Source organism: Loxodonta africana, chromosome 3 (assembly GCF_030014295.1).
Source record: "Loxodonta africana isolate mLoxAfr1 chromosome 3, mLoxAfr1.hap2, whole genome shotgun sequence".
Taxonomy (NCBI): domain Eukaryota; kingdom Metazoa; phylum Chordata; class Mammalia; order Proboscidea; family Elephantidae; genus Loxodonta; species Loxodonta africana.
In genome coordinates, this window is record NC_087344.1 from 169,500,294 (window position 1) to 169,520,973 (window position 20,680).

General features: G+C 36.9%; 1 protein-coding gene across 3 annotated transcripts in view; it reads left to right on the top strand.

Annotated features, from left to right (window-relative positions):
* The window catches only part of VAV3 (vav guanine nucleotide exchange factor 3), a 418,482-nt gene that overhangs the window by 352,187 nt on the left and 45,615 nt on the right, over positions 1 to 20,680 (top strand). For all 3 annotated transcript variants that reach the window (XM_003409531.4, XM_023547427.2, XM_010589521.3), the window contains 2 exons: positions 15,049 to 15,114; positions 20,094 to 20,128. In XM_003409531.4, coding sequence (XP_003409579.1) covers positions 15,049 to 15,114; positions 20,094 to 20,128 — 101 coding nt within the window. The remainder of the gene's footprint in view (positions 1 to 15,048; positions 15,115 to 20,093; positions 20,129 to 20,680) is intronic.

Sequence of the window (20,680 nt, forward strand, 5' to 3'; positions counted from 1 at the left end):
CCACAGTATGAAGGTACCTCTTTTTAGAACAGTCAGGGATAAAATGTTGCTTTATGTAAAAGTTTTTGCCTTAAAAAAAAATTTTTTTTTTTAAACTCTATCTCAGAAGAAGAGTAACAAAGGAAAGAATAAAAAGTCAGAAAATACATGGAGCCTTAAGAGAACTTGGAAAATTCTCAGGAAGAGGGAAGCATTCTTACTCACACGGAGTGAAGAGGCAAGAAGCCCAGGGGAGGGTGGCTCTTGACTTGCCTATGGGCAACAAGGTGTTAAATTCCCCAATACTGTCATCCCAGGCCTAAAGGCAAAATGGCAGTGAATGTACAATAAGCTGATCCTTGCCTAAGTTTATTTTTTCAAGAGTTTTAAATTCCATAGGGCTGCTGTGTTTGGTGTCCAAACAAATAACGATCCAAGCAAAATTTTTTGCAGATGCATTTTTCCTCATTTTAATCAGGGAAAAAAAGAAAGGGTTCAGTTGGGGTGGCAATCTTTCTTACAGGAAACATGTTTTCTCAAACCTCTAGTCATTGGTACATATTTTACACTCTGCCTGAATTTTTCCTCCTGCCCCCATTCTCTTAGCTAAATCCATGAAGGCTCAACACTGGGGTCACCTTCTCTGGGGTCTTTCCAGAAACAAAAGGTCTTCCATCATAACTGTATTCTGTTTGTCTGTTCATCTTCTCCCCTGCCTGATAAGAGCACTACAGAAAGATAAGAACATGGCTTTCATTTCTTCATTTCTGGTGCCTAGAACATAGCAAGTGCTCAACACATGTGTCTAGAATGAACAGTTCTGTTCAGAGCTATTATTTCCATACTATGTTATATAAAATTTTTCATATTCATAGTTTATTAAATTACATTTTATGATGTTGTTTCAAAGATCATTAATGTATTCATTCATCTTCTCAGGTTTAAATGTGTCTTTGTTCTCTTAGAATATCCTTAAAGCGATACAACTTTCTAACCTCAAATTCCTTTTATAAAATGGGGATTTGAATACTTAAATGCCTCACAGGGTTGTTGTAAAAATCACAGGAAGTAAACTTGAAAGGGAATTGAAAGGAGAAAAAGTGTATTCCTACGTACAGGTTAATGATTTTGAAAGATAAGCTTCCCAGAAGTGGGAGAATGATTATCTGTCTTTTTAACTTTATCTTCCCCATACTTAATGTGAAGAGTCCCACTGACATATGTATATGGGCTCATAGTAGATAATCTCCCCTCCTATGCTTTTCGTTTTCATTCCCAATTCCTAGAATTTCTGTAAACCTACTTTATAATTAGACATGAAGCTCACATGATAAATTCTGAAGGGGATGAATTATTTTAAGTAAACATCAGGGTAAAAATCTTGAGACTATTCCTCAGAGCAGGTTTGGGCTTGGAAGAGGAGAACCTAAAAATACAGGCAGTCCCCAGGATATGGACATCAGACAGCTGGTTTGCATACGACCTGTAGTTATGAACCACCCCCTATAAAGCCTATTATATTAAAAATTCAAGGTACATACAATGGTTCATAATAACAAAGAGGCTCTACTTTGCAATGTGCATGAAAACATTGTTATTATTACTGTATTATTATGTTAAAGATGTTTTAGTGTATCGGGAAGTGTTTAATTTTTTATGCATGGAAAGCTATGGTATATACTTATAGTAAGACAAACATTTGATATTAGATACAATATAAACCATACCTAACTGTTCCTATTTATGTACAAATTCGACTTAAAGACAGATTTAGGAATGGAACTCTTTTGTAATTCGGAGACTGCCTGTACCTCAAGGAGAGCTGGAAAGAACCACCTTTGTCTGGGGAATAATTTGCTACTTTGAGGCCTCAGTTGTGGGGGACATTGGGCTTGTGAGAGCTTAACTGATATGTCGGGTAACCTGACCCAGAACCCTTTGAGGGGAAGGAAGGGTGAGTGGAGTGGAGGATGGATCTTTCCTCTCAACATCTCTCTCTACACCTGTAGTCGTCAAAGTACATCAAAGGCTTCTTTTTCCCCTTAGACTAAGAGGAGACTTTTCTAAGCACTTCTAGACCACACAAGATATGATAAGTTCCAATAGAATTTTCTAAAACTATGTTATTTTCTTTCTCTTGATCTAAAATTCAGCATCAGGCTGTTTGATAGGGAGAGGCAAAAAAGAACATAAAAGAAATGAAAAAAGAATCAAATACTCTTTGTTAAGGAAACTGATTTGTGGCACCAAGAGACTGTCACTGGAGCTCTAAATAGGAGAGTAAACATCTCTGGGAACTGTTAAGTGTTTTTCCCAAGTCAGGTTGCTACCCCCAGGGCATTTCTTTGTGAAATCCCCTGCTTCGTTTTTATCATGGCAGTGACACCTTTTTAGGCAGTGTGGGCGCACAGTTTCAAGGTGTCCCTCAGTTCACCTTGGCTTTGCTTCTAAAAGCCACCGGCTGATGTATTGCCAATCCCTTGTGTAAAATCAGGAGAAGCCAAGGCAGAATTGAAATTGTGGATGTGAAAATAAAAAGCCACATGAAAAGCATTGAGGCTTACCTATTTGGTATCAGTATGCCCTGTAATCATGAGACCTTTATTTTGACAGGTGTTTACCTCAGAATATTGAGTTAAATCAAGGTCCCTAATTACAGGAAAGGCAAAAAAGGCAGCATGTGAGTGTAATAGAACCAGGGAGGCCCTGGAGAGATGATTATAGAAGATAATGGACATCAGTAAAGGCCTATAAGAAACATTTTGCCTGGGTGATTGCCAACTGGCTTTGATTGAATAGACCATAAACCGAGTTTGCAGGAATGTGTCCAAGTGTACAGACTGTATTATGGGAATTGGCAGACCTCCCGACAAAGTGGTTGAGGTCCTAATTGTTAATTCTGAAGATGGGCATTTTTGGTTAACAGTTCTTACTTATTATACTTTTCTAACGTTTGACGTGGGGCAAAATGTAGATTATAATGTATCTAGATGAGGACACTCCCATCTAAGCAGCAGGTTGTTGTTGTTGAGCCGGTTTTGACTCATAACCAGCCTATAGGACAGAGTAGAACTGCCCCATAGGGTTTCCAAGGAGCGGCTGGTGGATTTGAACTGCCTACCTTTTGGTTAGCAGCCAAGCCCTTAACCACTGCACCACTAGGGCTCCAAGCAGAATTTTAGACAGTGAAATATTACCTCTTCTTTTCTGGATATATAGTAACATTACTGAGGGGAAAATTCTAAGAAATTCTGTTGCGGTCTTTTTCCTTCCATAATCTTTTTTGAAACTATATAAGCTGCTTTCTACCATAATTACTAAGGATTTGTGTCAATCACAGAATACTTCAGTGGACCATCAATCTGTAATTGCATTTGACGTTACTGTTGCTGTGATGAAAACCCTGATGGCGTAGTGGTTAAGTGCTGTGGTTGCTAACCAAAAAAAAGGTCGGCAGTTTGAATCCACCAGGCGCTCCTTGGAAACTCTACGGGGCAGTTCTACTCTGTCCTCTAGGGTCGCTGTGAGTCGGAATCGACTTGACGGCAGTGGGTTTGGTTTGGTCTTGGTTGGTGTGATACCACAAGTGGTTTCAGTAGCCCACACTTATGTACACAAATGCCCTGAAGACTTTGGGACAAATAATTGATCAAATTATTACATGTATTGAATTTTAATTATTCATGAGAATCTGAATTTTTCAAGAATAAATGAAGGAATGAATATAATTTCTACCAAGCTAACTCTCATCTGCCCTGCAGAACGGATGACTTCACATGACATAAAATGAAAGTCATTGAGGACCTGAACTGTCCATATCGGCTATAAATGAATGCAGTCATATTAAATTACCAAGCACATAACTACCTCAAACTAATAACTTGTGGGTCAAATATTTCTTGGCAGACAGTAACTGACCAGAGGACTGTTGAGACGCAGAAAGAGTGCTTATATAAGCAAAGAACTTCAGTGGTAGAAAAGACCTTAGAAATCCTTGAATCATTTTGCAGATGAGGATATTGAAACCAAGAGAGGTTAAGTGACTTACCCAAGATCACAAAGGTAGCATCTTTGTTATCTAGTACTGCTATAACAGAAATACCACAAGTAGATGACTTTAACAAAGACATATTTATCTCCTCACAGTAAAGTAGGCTAGAAGTCCAAATTCAAGGCATCATCTCCAGGGGAAGGCGTCCTCTGTCAGCTCTGGAGGAAGGTCCTTGTCATCAGTCTTCCTCTGGAAGGGGAGCTTCTCGCAGGAACCCATATCTGCCCTCATTAACATCATAGAGGCAGGATTTACAACACATAGGAAAATCACATCAGATGACGAAATGGTGGACAATCACACAATACTGGGAATCAGGAGCCAGCCAAATTGATACACATATTTTTAGGGGACATAGTTCAGTCCATGACAGGTAGCAATAGAACACCAGCTCCCAACTCCCAATCCATAACAAATTATTACCTTTTTTTTTTTTTCTGATCTAAAATTCCGTAAAAATCTATGGAAGTACCAAGGTAAATGCTACTTAAGGAAATAACATTTCCAGATGAGATCCTTGAAGACAGTGGTCATGTCTATTTGTTTTTTAATCCCTTAGCACCTAGCATAAGGCATTGTACATATTAGGAAGTTTATAGATTTTCATTAAACCACTAATTGTGTTCTTAGAAGAAAAGTAACATTCTTTAAAAATACCTAGTGCTACCATGAGCATTTAATGTGTAAGGTGCTATTACTCAGAATATTTCCTTTGTGGTTACTTGTAATTAAAATCACTAAGAATAGGAAAACATTCATTAGTCATCTGCTAGAATTAGAAAAACAATTTTTTATATATTGGACCTTTGTTAAGGCTGGTTTATTTTGGGGGGTTGTATGGCCTCTCCCCAAATAGGACTTTTTCCAAGATGTGGTGGGACCATGTTCTTCTTCCAGATTTTATACTGAGTAGAAGGGATTTGGCTTACCTCCATACCGATTGGTTTTTGCTTTCTGCATTTTTTTTTTTTCTATCATCAAAGGGATTCTCTTGGTTATTTTACCAGAAAAACAGTCATGAGGCTATGATGGAGGACTGCATCATGTAGTGAGACTTTGGAGAAAAAGGCTTGAGACATCCATAACCACAGAGCTCCCTTCCCTGCTGCAAAAATCCAGGGACCTCACAAAATACATTTTTTAGACAACAAGAAAAATATTGTGCAAAGTCTCATTCCCCTGTTATATTTACCTTCTACCTAATAAGAGTAGAAACATAGTTTATGGCTTTTTAGTGGGGGCTTTCTCAGTATACATTTCACAACTTTTTTTTAGCATTTTTGACACTTCTATCTGCCACAATTTCAGAGATGTAGCAAACACAAACAATTTTGTGTGTGTTGGAAAAACCGTCAAATATAATTGAGGCTTTGGTCATATATATTGATGACTTGATGCAATTATAAACTCATAAAAATTGAGGATTAATTTCCAACATCATAGGCTAAAGTGCAGGGGTTTTTTTAGTTATTCAGAATTCTAAGGCTATGACAGTCCCTTAACTACAAGTGAACCGTGTCTGGAATGTAATTTCATAAAGTCTTTTGAAAAACCAAAAGATTTTTGCCATTTATACACTGGACAAAAGTTACACATAACATCCTCTTCTGACCAACAGATGATAAGAGCTCATGGCCTGTGGTTTCGGTCCTCTATGTATGCATGAATATTTTGGAACACATTGTAGTGACCATTCAGTATAACTATATTCAATTATGTTTGGGAAGCTTTCAAGGTGTTTACTGATGGAAAAAATGTATATCTTCATCATATCAGAGGCAATTAATGATGAAAGAATGTGTGTTTTTGCAAGAAAGCATTAGGATATTTGAGGACAAGAAATAGACCATCTGGAATATAGTATTTCCTGTTCAGGGAGAAGTTATATGAGTCTGTGTTACTCATGGATTAGCAAGTTTGCCTAAATATGAGGATGGAGGTGGTATTATACCTAAGATTAGGCATTTCTATTTTAATAAGTATGGACCAATTTAAAAAAAATGATAATTTAGAAATGAAATAATGGATTGAGATTAAAAAATATTGTGAATAAAGTGGAAAAGTATTTTAGAGTTTGCAAAGTGCTTTCACACACATATTAATTCCTTTACTCCTTATAGCAATCCAGTGAAGCATGTGTGGCAGATCTTGTTATCATCCCTGTTTCACCATTAAGACTTGACCAAAAAGTCAGCAGTTCGAATCTACCAGTTGCTCCTTGGAAACTCAACAGGGCAGTTCTACTCTGTCCTGTATGGTCACTATGAGTTGGAATTGACTTGATGGCAACAGGTTTGGTTTTTAAGGTTGCACAGTTTCTCATAGCACAGCTGGGAATAGAACGAGGTCTTCTGATGCCACATCCCCACTGTATGATACACTGCCTTTCTGTGTTTTCCAAGAACTAACACTGACATGTATCTTAAGTGATGACATGGCTACGAAATGGCTGCAGTATGATCTCAAATTTCTCCTTTCCAAAAGCCAGGTCTTTGTCATGATCTTCTCCGCTTTTCTGGTCCTTTGGTTCTATCGAGTGTCCTTATAAAGCCTGTCAGAATAATTCCAAAAATAGTGCTTGCTACAAGCACTATCTTGTTCTATTTCCTCTGCTTTCTCTGCTGTTTCTTAAGCCCAGTTCCTTGTTATACAAGACCTGCTGCATAAATGTCTGCTATTGGTCTTCAGTTGCTGCACCTCTTCCGTCTTTGATCTCTCTCCAACACACAGTCCACATTGAATTAGATTGCGGAGTAGAAGATATTTTTCTCTTTCCAGCCACAGCTCCTTCTTCTCTTTATCAAATGTGCTTTTCACTCAGTGCTCTGCTTCTTCTTGTGGATCTCAGCATTTCAGGACTGCACCATCCATGAGCCTACACCTACTTGCACCCCAGCTCAAGGCTGCACACCACCTTTGACCACTGCGCCCTTAGTCCTCTTGGCCAATAGCCATCAGGGTAGTGGCTTCCTTAGCTCCCTTCTGTGATCTTGTTGAGCACCTTTGCTCTGTTCCTGTCTAGTCACATTGTCTGTTCAGCTGACACAGCCAATACTGGCCCCACCCGGTCATCATTCCTTTCCATAGTTTTAGCGATTCCTCTGGATTCTGTGTTTATAAAGCTAGGAAGGACTATTTTACTGCCCACATGATTTGGATGGAAAGAAAGATATTCTAGACAGGTTGACCTGAAGAAGATTAATCCCCCAAAACAATAATTCCTTTTACTTGTATATTTCTTCTTTTCTCTTTTAATATTTCCCTTTATCCCCTTGCTTGTGAGATTGAATTGCAGCCCCAGCCCACACAGCATTTTAAATCCAGTGTCCTGCTTCCTATCCCTACAAATGTTCTGGCTATGATAGAAACACAGGGCCATTTCAATTGATCAAAATTATTTTTCTGCAATTTAGGAGAAAGAGAAAAATCTTAAGTAAACTAAGAAATCCTTTAAAAAATGTATGGTTAATACATACTTGGTCCAACTTTATATTAATATATACAGACTTTTTCATCAAGTGATAATGTATACCTCGGTTGCATTGATATATTTTAAATCCCTCAATTATCAAAGTACGATTAAATTCTATTGCATATATATTACTAAGTCAGAAAAGTATATGAACCAATTTTATAATAATTGTCAACAAAAGCTGAAGGAGGAAAGTCATTTTTTAATTAACCCAAAGTACAAAATCACATAATTCAATTAATTGGGCCATTCCATCCATGCATATGCTAAGAACTGATTATATGTAATCCATATCTATATAGAAAAAGCCAAATACTGGACATAATGAACTACAGATTATGAAGGGGGTGGGGAGGCTATTCGAAAACCTGTAGAGCAACTGGAGTAAACAACTGGCAGATTGTAGAACGGGAAGTATCATGAGTGATAATATGTTAATCACCAGTCTTACAGTACTTTATGGTGAATACCAATTAAATTCAGTATCATTAAACCAAAAACAACTTATAAAGTATCAATACTCTGTGTGAAACTGTGCCCAGTTATGCAGTCTGCTGATCAGAGAGGCTGAGTGAGTGTCTCTGGTATCAGGTCTCAGACTTTCGGTCAGTATCATTAATAGAAGGCAATGTGGTGAAAAGATACCGTTAATAATTATGATTCTACTCAGACACTGAGACCTGAGGAAAACAAATAGGTGCAATCGTTTTAAATTACACAAACTCAGGATTTAAGTAGAAAAGATATTAAAAACAAATGCATGCTACCACAATTGACAGTCACAGTCAAATGCCTTAACCATGTACAACTCTGCCACCCATCTTTCACCAATTTGTAGAGCAAAACCCAAAAGCTTACACTGGTGGTGGATTTATTACAATATTATAAAGGGAAAATATTTTGATAACAAAGGCAATTTTCTTTTAAGTGGTATACAAAAAGAATTAAGGATTTGCACGCCACTACCTTTTGTATTGGCCCATCTATCTATTTATCTGTCCAATCCATAAAGAATTTATTGTGTATATTTGCCTGTATTCCCAGATTCATGGCCACCCTGTATGTCTTCTTTCCTCACACACTCAGCTTGTATATTTCTGACAGCGGGAGGGCGACTAAGCAGGATGGCAGTTGCTCTGGCTGTTACCCACGTGTGATAAATTGCTTAGTAATCTCTGCAGCGCCACCATGCATACGTTGAGAGTGTTTAGGGCATTGTAACTTGGGAGAATTTCCAGTCTTTCATAAATAACCATTAATCTGTCCCTTTTACATTCAGCTTTCCACATCTGTTTTAAATTGTTCCGTGCTATTCCAGGAGTGCATTAAAGCTGCAGTCCAGGTGGTATTAAGGGGATAAATGAACCACAGGGAACAGACACTCTGTGTTTTTTCTTAAAGTAATTCTTTCTCCTTTTTACAAAGTTAGGAGCCAAGCAATTTCCGATTAAGATTTTTAGAGGATATCTTCAGTCATTTTAAGTCATCCTTGTCTGTAGTTTGCACGGTGTTTAAAAATGCAGGTTTAGCTCTGCCATCCTGGCATATATTAATGTTTTTCGCTGCACAGGCCAATTGTAAATAGCATTTCTACCAGAAAATCTGAAGTAGTTTTAATTCATTGTGCTTCATTGTGGATTCTTATTGAAGAAAGATGAGGAATAGTTAAAACTTAAGGTCAGTTAGACATAAATAATTGTTTGGGTATGTATTTGTATTTGCTATATCCGGTAATTTCAGAGAAATTTGTTAATAATTTTAGTTTCATGCATTTTTCTACAGGAAGCAGTTTTCTTTTCAGGAAAGAAAAGGCACTATTATTTTTTGAGTTATAATTTAATATTATTTGGTTTTGTAGCTACTACAATTTATGTAATGAAATTTAAAAAGGTGTATCTTTTCTTGCCAAGTACAACCCATCACCTGTTTTCTCAGGAAGTTTCCAAAGAGTATTTTCATAAGAATGACCCAGCCTGTACTGTTAGATTTACAAAAGTCCCTTCACAGAGTGCAGAGATGCCTTGAAGAATAAATGCATATAAAGTTAGCACTGTTTGGCACGTCAGGTGATGACACAGAACTACCAAAGAGGAATGTTTTCAAGTTGACCTTGAAGATGTCAGGGGACCCACAAGAACAAACATCAGACAGTATGATAACTAAAAGCAGATTCCTAATTGCTGACATTTGTAGTAGGCATAAAAGGGACGGCAAGCTGAGGATCGGATGCAGAAGAAAATGCCCACACAGGACTATAAGGAAGAAAGAAATTCAGCGGCATGTTTCCCATTGAGGTTAGCAAAATGCTCATAGATAGATCATCACCTAAAGTTCACTTAATTGTTGACTTTGGATGTAGTTTGTTTCATAGGTACAGTCTGCCATCCCATCCATGGCTAGGAGAGTGACAGCTGCTCCACCCAGTAGTATTAATGAATTACCTAGTTACCTCCCACAGGCATCCACCAGGAACCCAAGATACCCCTCCTACACACAACTTTGTTTTGAATCCTCCGAATGCTGTGGGATAGCTGTTTTAGTAAGTGGAAAATCATTGAATAAAGCACATGTTATCTCCCACAGCTAAAATGACAAAGGAATTAGTGAAGAAATGTAACTTTCTTCATCTGTTAAGATTGCTAAATTATTATCTCTCACTTCTTTGTCATTTAAGGAATTCCTACTGGCCGTTAAAGAAATATAATCTGCACCTCTAGGGCATTTTGTTGAAGAAGAAAAAAATTTTTTTCAGAATGACCCTGGCAGTCTGCTTAGTGAAAATTTGCCCCACTTGAAAAGACCACAGATAGAGTCCTTAAAGTGAGGTGAGAAAGAACAAAATGATTATAGATATGATGACCATATGTCCTGACTTACCCAGAACAGTCCCAGTTTATACCTGTTGTCCTGGCAGAGTTATTAATTGTCTCCCCCTAATTCCCCAAAGGGCTTGGTTGGGATGGAAAATTATATGTTTACCCCAGTTTTAGGGCACTGGTTCCACAACCATGGCCCCTTCTTCTCCTGTCTAGGAGAGATTCAGTTTCCATTCCTGTCTTTTGGGTTGAATCCTTTGTTCTAAAAACAAGAAGACAGAAAAGCTGTCCCAATATATATACTTTCAGGAATTATAAATTAAAAAATTTATTAACCTTGCCATTCTTTGTATCCTCATCCCCCTTCTCTCTAATAATTTTGTGGAATTGTGCTCTCAGACACAGCATCTCTTATACTAAATGTCAGGTATAGGTCACTATCTGACTATTTTTCATATATAAAAAGGTAACAATGCTTCTCAGTGCTTGTCTGGGTAAAAACAAAGTGTGATACATTCTCTTCTGTGAAGAGTTGAGGGTCTTAGGAGTCTCATATTGAGAGATTCCTTAATTTACAAACACCTCTCCTACTATGCTCCCAGCATTCTGATATACAAAAACGACTGAGACGTTGTCCCTGATCTCAGAGCTTACAGTCAAGGAATGACGAAGAGTGTATAAAGAACTGATTACAGGCGGTGTGTGTAATAGTAGAAATAGGTGAAGGTGCAGTGAGAGACCAGGGGTGGGATTAAATCTGAATCTACAGGCTGAAGAAGGTTTTATAGAAGAGATGACAGGAGAGGTGATATGTGAACTGAGTTTTGGAGGAAGAACAGAGTCAATTTTGTTCTGAAGAAGAAGGTACTATTACATTAGCCAACACACACGGTCACAAAAATATACTGCTCCCCCCAAACTCTTCATTCTATAGATGAATACCTTTTGTTCTTCTCATGAAGAATAGGGATTGACAGCTCACCATTCTTACAATAGCCATAATTTTCCAATTTGCTGATATGCCTTCAATACAGTTTTGAAAAACCATTCTGATGCTCTCTAACAGCCCTTTCCCTTACAAAATAGATTTATTTCCTTTAGTGGCTTTTAAGGATCTTATTTTTCTTTTTTAAGAAATCCCCCTTATCTTTTTCTCTTCTGAGCTTCTGTCAGTGTTTGGGTTCCCACCCACACACCCTTGTATTTTGCAGTCAGGTAGCACCGCAGTGCATTTGGGTATAAAGGTCTGGGTAGTAGTATAGTTCCCAAATGCCTTACTAATTTACTTGTATCTCAAAGTCATGCATTAAATAAAGCACCATAAAGCAGACAGTACAATTGGATGAAAGAAACACTTCATTCCAACCTTATCGTTATTGTGCTGCCATCAATCTCATCTCTGATTCTCCTTCCTTGTGGTGGTCCCTCCTTGCCTTGTAGTTACAGTAACTTCTCTAAATTCATCTACCACCTTCTTCTGTCTACATTTTCACCCATGACAGTCATATAAAGTTCACCTTTTATATACCAAGTCTGTGTTATCTGTTTGGATGGATTATACAATCACCTCCCACCCCAATCTTTGATGTTCCTTCAGTCTTTAACTCCATCTGCTCTTCCCATATCTAATGTGAAGGAAAGTCCCCCTGACTCTAGTTAAGCAGTATCTCTAGCACCTTTTTCCTCTCCTCCACTCGCATGTCCTTTACCATTATACCAGTTCCCTAATGAGATTCTTGCCTCCAAAGTCATGCCCATCTGTCATGGATAGAACTGTGTCCCCCCAAAATACCTGTCAACTTGGCTAGGTCGTGATTCCCAGTATTGTATGATTGTCTACCATTTTGTCATCTGATGTGATTTCTGTATGTGCTGTAAATCCTATCAGTATGATATAATGAGATGGGTTAATGGCAGCTATGTTGATGAGATCTACAAGATTAGATAGTGTCTTAAGGCAATCTCTTTTGAGATATAAAACAGAGAAGCAAGCCGGGAGACATAGGGACTTCATACCACCAAGAAGCAAGGGCCAGGAGAATAGCGTGTCTTTTGGACCCGAGGTCCCTGTGCTGAGAGGTTCCTGTTCCAGGGGAAGATTGATGACAGGGGCCTTCCTCCAGAGAAGTCCTTTCCCTGGAGCTGACGTCCTAAATTTGGACTTTTAGCTTACTAGACTGTGAGAGCTTAGATTTCTCTTTGTTGAAGCCATCCATTTGTGGTATTTCTGTTATAGCAGCACTAGATGATTAAAGACACCATCTATAACCTATCTTCCATGTTAATTCTGGTTTAATGCTAAAATACACAACCCATTTATTGAAACTCCATCGCCAGTGATAAAATTCAGATATTGTAGTCAGTTTTTTTTTTCTTGCTACCTTTTAGCTTTATTCTCCGTTGTTTTCCTTCATGAATCTGAAGTTTGTATAGAAAGGCAGTACAGCCCTCTGAGGTCAGAACAGCTGAGTGTGAGTTCTGGCTTTGGTACGTGCTAGCTCTATGACCATGAACAAATCACTTAACCTCTCTGTGTCTCATTTTCTTCACCTGTAAAATGGGAATAGTATTAGGATCTGTCACAGAGGATCATTTGCAAAGATTAAATGAAGCACTCAGAGCAAAGGGTTCAATAAATATTAGTCATTATTAGACTCCATTTAAAGAAAACTGCTTGCATTCCTATGCACATCCTGTAAGTTCCTGACCCTGTACTTTTCTCCTTCATTAGCTTCTCCATTTGTTTAAACCCTACACATTTTACAAAGGTAACTGAAATTTCATTTCCACCTCTTCCAGGTAGCTTTCAGGCAAACCCCCATACTCAGTCTCTTCAGTGAATTTCTGTAGCTGTTTCTCTGTACCTTTCTAACAATATTTAGCCCTTTCTACCTTGTTACCTTGTATTATAATTAATATGCAAAATATATGGAGAAACAAACTTCTTTATGCATTTTTTACATAAATGCGATGTCTAACCAAATGAATATTAGATTCCCTATTTGCTGAATGACAAGAATGAATGCATGTTCTACTCGTCTACTTCCTTTTTTTTCAAATATGCAAGCACAGTGCAGCTTTAGAACTTAATGCCTCTTTGGTTGTTTATTTGATCTTCATCTCCCTCCTAACTTCCCTTCTTTCTTCCCCATCACCTAAGTTTTCGCCCTTCCCCTCCTCCCTCTGACCTCACTGCTTTTCAACTCCACCTGCCCTTTTCTTTTCCAATCTGCCCTCTTACCTTTCCTTTCTTCTCTTTTTTTCTTCCTTATTTTCTGTAATTCAGGATTCCTATTTTTTTAAATTTTCTCTACAACGCATAGCCGAGCACTATAAGCACATCGGGAATACGGCTTCAGGAGGGAGATGTTTTCACGTCACTTTTTGTTATTATTAAGTAAAAAATAATGGAACATGTAATACTCCATCCGAATGCTATCTGCCTGTACGAGGTACTGAGAAGTAGGCAATTGTTAAATAGCAAAAAATATAAGACTAATTTCTAAACAAAGATTAATAATCTCATAAGAACTTTGTAATTACATATTCTAATGTGCTGTGGTATGTTTGGAGCATAGTTTGTCTTTCTGGAAAAGGAAACAGTGGTATGATTAGTGTCATGAGATCTTTTTAAGGGGAATTTGACCAAAAATCTCCAAGAACAAATTCTTATTTGTTTTTCACTTCGTGCTTTGGTTTTCCTTATTCTGTTCCTTTCGCCCCTCTTCTCTCATTTACAATGCCATTTGGAGTTATAATCCTCTCCCTCAAGAACTGAACTCCTCTTTTCCCCTATTCATTGTCCTAGTTCTTCCTTCTAAATTTGAAAATCATCTAAAACTGACTGTTATTTTCCACTTCCACATGTGTCTTACTTAAATGCCTCTTTGCTTGTTGGAGAAATGTTCACATGTGTTCTGTTAGTGACACAAATAATAACCATTTAAGTTGATTTCCTACTGAAGGATGAGCCTACACAAAACCAATATTACACTCTACTTGTATTAATGAGGAAACCCTCGTGGTATAGTAGTTAAGAGTTCAGCTGCTAACCAAAAGGTTGGCAGTTCAAATCCACCAGGCGCTCCTTGGAAACCCTATGGGACAGTTCTACTCCATCCTGTAGGGTCACTATGAGTTGAAATCGACCCTACAGCAACAGGTTTTTGGGTTTTTTTTTTTTGGTTTTGTATTAATGAGGGCTCCTTCGTGGTACAAATGACTAACGTACTTGGCTGCTAACCAAAAAGTTGGAGGTTTGAGTCCACCCAGAGGCACCTCGGAAGAATAGGCTAGTGATCTACAGCTGAAAAACCAGCCACTGACAACCCTATGGGGACAGTTCTAATCAGACGCACGTGGGGTCACCATGAACTGGAGTTGACTCCACAGTAGCTGTTTTTTGTATTAGTAAATATAAAATTGAAAGAATATGCTGGGATCCCTGTGTAAGCTTAAAGGCTGTAAAGTTACCAAAAATGAATGATAGTTTGAAAAATGAAACTTAAATTCTTATTTTATAACCATTACTTGAAGCTATATGTAAAGTTTAAGAGTTTAAAAAACTCTCAGCTTCTGCCTTCCTTCCTGAGCAGTAGCAAGTTAATGCTTAGGACTGGTACAGTTTGCAGGTAATTCTGAGAACCCTCAGTAACATTATGTGAGTGTTATGGGATTATCATTTGTGGTTAATTTGTTCTTAACACTGGCATTGTTTTTTTCTGACTTAGGGTAGAAATTTTGCATCTGGAGAGGTTGGGTTTTTTCCAAGTGATGCTGTCAAGCCTTGCCCATGTGTAAGTACCAGTATTTTATTTTATGTTCTGTTTTTGATGGTTGATTGTAAAAGAATCTACAAAGGAAGCTGGCTCAGTTCCTCATTACTTTTATTAATATTTTCTGGAGGGAGTGTGGTATTTCATGTTTTAATGTTGTGGAAAATGTTATTAAAATTCAAACATTATTATGATTCCATTCTCAAAAGTTTTTTTTATTTTTGAGTGTTAGGAAACATGCAAGAGGAAAGTTTAACTTAGTAGAATTAAGAAAATTAGGCTCTCTAAAAGGTTTAGGAAAGAAGTAAACCAAAGCTACAGGTTAGATGGATTGTACGAGTTTCCTTTTCCCACTGAGGTGAGAATGGTAGGGTATAATCTGTTCCCTAGGCACTTATAGGTTATAGATATTCCACTTTAACTAGTGTGCTAAGCAACCATGAAAGTCTACAAATTCTTCAATCAAATCTCTCAATACATTTTTCCGTGCTTTAGTGTGTCATGACTGTTTATTTAATGGCATAATGAAATGTTCTGAAAACTTCAGACACATTAAGATGATACAGGAAAAATGAATACTCAAATAACATTATCGATAAATACAATGTAAAATATACTTTCTGATGCTTTATGAGGTTTATAAACTGGAGTATAGGGTAACATGATTTTTTCATCAAAATTTAATGTTCAGGGTGGATTTTTCTACAAAACTCTAAGGAAATGAAATTCCTTAATAATATAATGGAATTGATGGACTTGGTGGAAGGACCCCCTTAAACTACCCTGTCTGCTATATTTCAATACTTCCTGGTTTTCTAAACTGGGCATTCTTTTTACTATTACCAGTGTGAGGGTCTACCACTCTTTCAGAATGTAGGCAATAGGATAAATTACTCCACTCATTCAAGCTTAATTAACTTAAAAGGCAAGCGGCACAAAAGAATATTATAGAACATTTGCTGTTCTCTTGGTTCAGTGATTTAGTGTCATGTATATTTATCTTACCATAAATAATATTTTATCAAACATTGTCTTATTCTACTCTTATTTAATTAAATAAGCAAAAGGGATCATTTAGATAGTTATCTGTCATTTGTACGAACAAGATTCAGGCTTCCTATCCCTAAATGCAAAGGTATTTATATGTAGGAGGATGACAAGAGATTATACATTCTCATGTTAAGCTGTTTGGTAATTTAAAGACCTAAAATCGAGATTATTAAGCCTTTCTTATACCAAGTATTGTTTTCTGTTTATATTAGCTTGAATAGCCATAAAGTGAGCGTTCAAAGTTTTATCTTCGAACTAGCCTACACACAAAACCCAGTGTCATTAAGTTGATTCTGACTCATAGCGACACTATAGGACAAAGTAAAACCGCCCCATAGGGTTTCTAAGGAGCAGCTGATGGATTCGAACTGCCAACCTTTTTGGTTAGTAGCCGTAGCTCTTAACCGCTGAGTCACCAGGGCTCCATGCTGTACATAGTAGCTATCTAATAAAGTTTTGTTGTTGAATGAATGAGCAAAGGAGTGCAAAAGCAAATGAAAGTCCTTGGCTGTTTGGTAAATACTAATTAAATCAGCTTATAGGGTCATATCTTGTGGTATTGGGCGAACCAGTTAGTGACTAAAAACCAAAACCAAACCTGTTGCCATCAAGTCAGTTCTGACTCATAGCAACCCTGTAGGACAGAGTAGAACTGCCCCACAGAGTTTCCAAGGAGTGCCTGGTGGATTTGAACTGCTGACCTTTTGGTTAGCAGCCGTAGCACTTAACCACTGCACCACCAGGGTTTCTAGTTAGTGACTAGAAGGTGAAAACTGTTCAGAAATTTTAAGACAATAAAGACTTGTAGAGTAACACAATTATAAAGCCAGTATGACTAGTTTTATAGCTTGAAGTTTATAAATAGATATTAAAATTTTGCTGCTTCCTTAATGAAATTATAGGTTTGATTGTTCGTTGTAGGACAAGTGAAGCGATTAAGAGTGGAAAGAGAGAGGAGATTGGAAGGAGAATAGGTTGAGGTAATTTTAAAAATGGCATCTCCTTTGACCTTGGGAGTATTTATTGTTTATCAGAGGTTTATGAACAATGCTCAGTAGTCCATTTTGAGCTGACAAATTATCTTCCTGTGTCTGCTGTACCAATTTCCTAAAAAATTCCGAGGTATACAGATAGGAACCTAGAACATAGGAAGACATGGGAGGAGCATGAATGAGACGACTTTTTTTCTGGTAATATGGTAACTAGAGACCAAGCCCAAAGCTGTAGCACAGTGCAAGCTCAGGTGTCTGTGTAAATCCAATAATCCTTAGTGAGTGAACTAGGAAAAAACTCATCCCACAGAAGAACAAATGCCTTTCTTGATCTTGGCTCAAGGTGGCATAGAAAAAAGAGATAAATTTCCCTAAGAATTTCTACCCTTAAATCCAAAAACCATGCAGATGTGGTGCTGGGATTCATACCATCTCTGGCCTCAAAAATTCTAAGCTAAAAATATACTTTGAAGTTACTCTATGTTGATTTTGCCGCTAAAATCATAACACCTAAAATTGCAAATTCCTCTAAATCTGAGCCTCTTTACACATAGCTGTCAAAGGATTTCACAGATAAAATTTCAGGGAACGTGAGTTCACAATTTGAAATCATTAAATTCATGAGGAAACAAACCACCTTGAACAAAGGGCAGAAGAAACCATAGAATCCACAATTAGACCCACAAAAATAGGAGATATTAAAATTATCAGATACTAAATAAAATTTTTATGTTTAATATGGTTGACAAAACAAAAAAGCGATTAAAAGTCTAATGGAAATAAGATACTATTTAAATGAGTTGTATTTCAAAAGGAATCAGGTAGAACTAAAAAAAAAAATGAAAACCTTAATGGACACATTACATGGAATGTGACAGACAACTGTGTAGGAAATTGGAAATCTGAATAAATTTGTTAGATAACTTCTTAGATTGATGAATAAATGGAAAATATAACAGAGAATGGAGTGGGAAGGTTCAAATACATCTAATTGAGGGAGAGAATAGAGGTATTTGTGGGGAAATAATGGCTGGGAACTTTCCAGACTAATCTTTACACTAAGATTCCAGAAGAGTAAGTTAAAAGTAATGAACACCTAGATACATGCTAGTGAAACTCCATAACATCAAAGAAAATAAGAAAATATTAAAGCCAACCAAAAAAAAAAAAAAAAAAAAGACAGATTACCTACAAAGGATTTGATAGACTCTCAGCTCACAGCAGCAGTAATGGAGGCAACAAGAGTTTTACTTCTGGTAACTGTTGAGCCTATTGGATTGGTCTGTTAGACCAACCTTACCACAGATAACAGTTATAAACTCTGGACAAAATATTACAAAAAAAACTCTGAAGTTACTGTCTAAGGAAGATGTTAAAACTTAGAGAAAGGAAATGTTACTAGATGAATTTCCTGATTTTATGACTATCCTGCACCGTGCAGAGTAGCTAAAATTTGGATAGAAAACTCACAGTATTACTGGCGTAAAGAACCAAAGTACAGAATTGAGGGCAACCCCACGACATGCCAGCACTCTCCCCTTGACATTTCATGGGATTGGTAACCAATGTCACAAAACAATATTTGTGCTAATTGTTTAATGAGAAGCTAGTTTGTTCTGTAAATATCTGCAGAAGGTTTTGTTCTGTAAACCTTCACCTAAAACTTTACAATAAAAAAAAAAAAGAATTCAAGGCGACCACAGCAGCTGGAAGGAAAGGTGGGAAGTCTCATCAAAGGGGAGACAGTTGAAGGTTGATTTCTATTTGTGAAAAGCATGGTTTAAGAAAATATTTGCAAGATTGGAATGGGTATAACCTACTTTCAATATTAATTGTTATGTTAAGTGCTATGTGTCACAAGGTGATAAAATTAAAATGTAATCCATAGGATAAAAATTTTTAAATATTAATAACCGAAGGGATATTTTGACCAGAAGGGTAATTTTTTGATCTACAACTCTTAACCCAGAAGGGAAAATTAGTAACAGCACATTATGAAAATTGACATAGATAGACACATGTTCACATTGATCAAACCTCTGAAATACTATATTTTTATTGTTATGATTGAGGGCAACAGTATATTTAATCACCCAAAATAAAAAAGGTCCAGAAATAGCATGGATTGTATACATCAAAGACTTGAAGATTTCATGAAAAATTTCTGAATATAAGACAAATTCTTTTCTCAAGAGTTTATAAACTTTGTTCCCCTGTTCGTGGTATATGTGCTACTCGTCATTTGATAAGTGTTAGTATACCTTCTTTGGCTTTGTTCATTTACTAATTGCCATTAGCAACTATAAAGTTTTCTTTATCTTCCTTTATTTGCATAAACCAAAACAAAACAAAAAAAACCCAAACCCATTACTGTCGAGTGGAACCTGACTCATAGTGAGCCTATATTTACATAGAAAATGCTTTTTTTTTTTTTTTTTTATGTGAAAAGGCGTCAGGAAGGGGATAAATATATTCCACAATTTTTTCCCAAATAAAAGGTTTTCCAGTTGGTAGACTTCAAAACCAGGGCAGAATTTTTAATTTGTTTTACAAAATGAGTCTGTAGCTAGTATATGTTGTTTATTTTACATGTTTTCTTAATCGTGGGAAAGCAAAGTGCTATTTGGTTTTCTTCATAACATTTTTGTTTTAATTTTCTGTGATAGGATTAAACTGCCTTGAAAGTTTCCAGTTCGTATTTTTTCCCTGCATATCTTTCTCCTTGGAGGTACAGTGGCAGTAAAATGAATGAAAAGAATGAATTAAAATGAAATGAATTATTTTCTACTTATCTGGCATATACTATGATTCACTCTGTATAAAATTGCCAGTGGATAGTTCTAGGACTGTGCTACTTAGGGTTTTATAGAGCTGACTCAGCTGAACTGGATTAATGATTGATTTCTAAAAGCTTCCCTTAAGTAAACTTAATCTATTTTTGCCTTTTTTGTATCCTAGGTGCCCAAACCAGTAGATTATTCTTGCCAACCCTGGTAAGTATTAAAAATGTTTATGTAGCTAAGTTGAAATACCATACCCTTAGCTCGAGGACACCTTAAATGTGGGGGTAATAAACCATATTCCATTTCCATTTGTCCTGGCTAAAAGTGTTTTCAGATGTAACAAAACACCATAATGAATTTATATATTGCTGACCTTTTCATACTTCCAGCAGAGAGTGGTGTGTGTGTATGTTTGGTGATAAATTCAAAGTTTACAACAGTCACAGAAAGCAATGAGACATAGGCAAATACGTATCTTGTATTTTAGAAATGTAGATTTCACAAAGCAAAAGGGAAAAATAAGTGTGATTCCATTGTCTGAAACTAAAAATAAGTCCAAACAGGATGACAGATCCTAAAAATACAACTGTACCGCATGTAATATGGGAGGAACAGGATGTATCAATGTCTAAATTCTGGGCCTCGATGGAGCTCACCTACCATTTGAGGATGGTGGTATGATTAATAGAAACAAGGAAGTGAAGTGGATAATGATGTATTTTCTAGGTAATTCTGAGTGTAAGGGGATAATGATACCTTCAA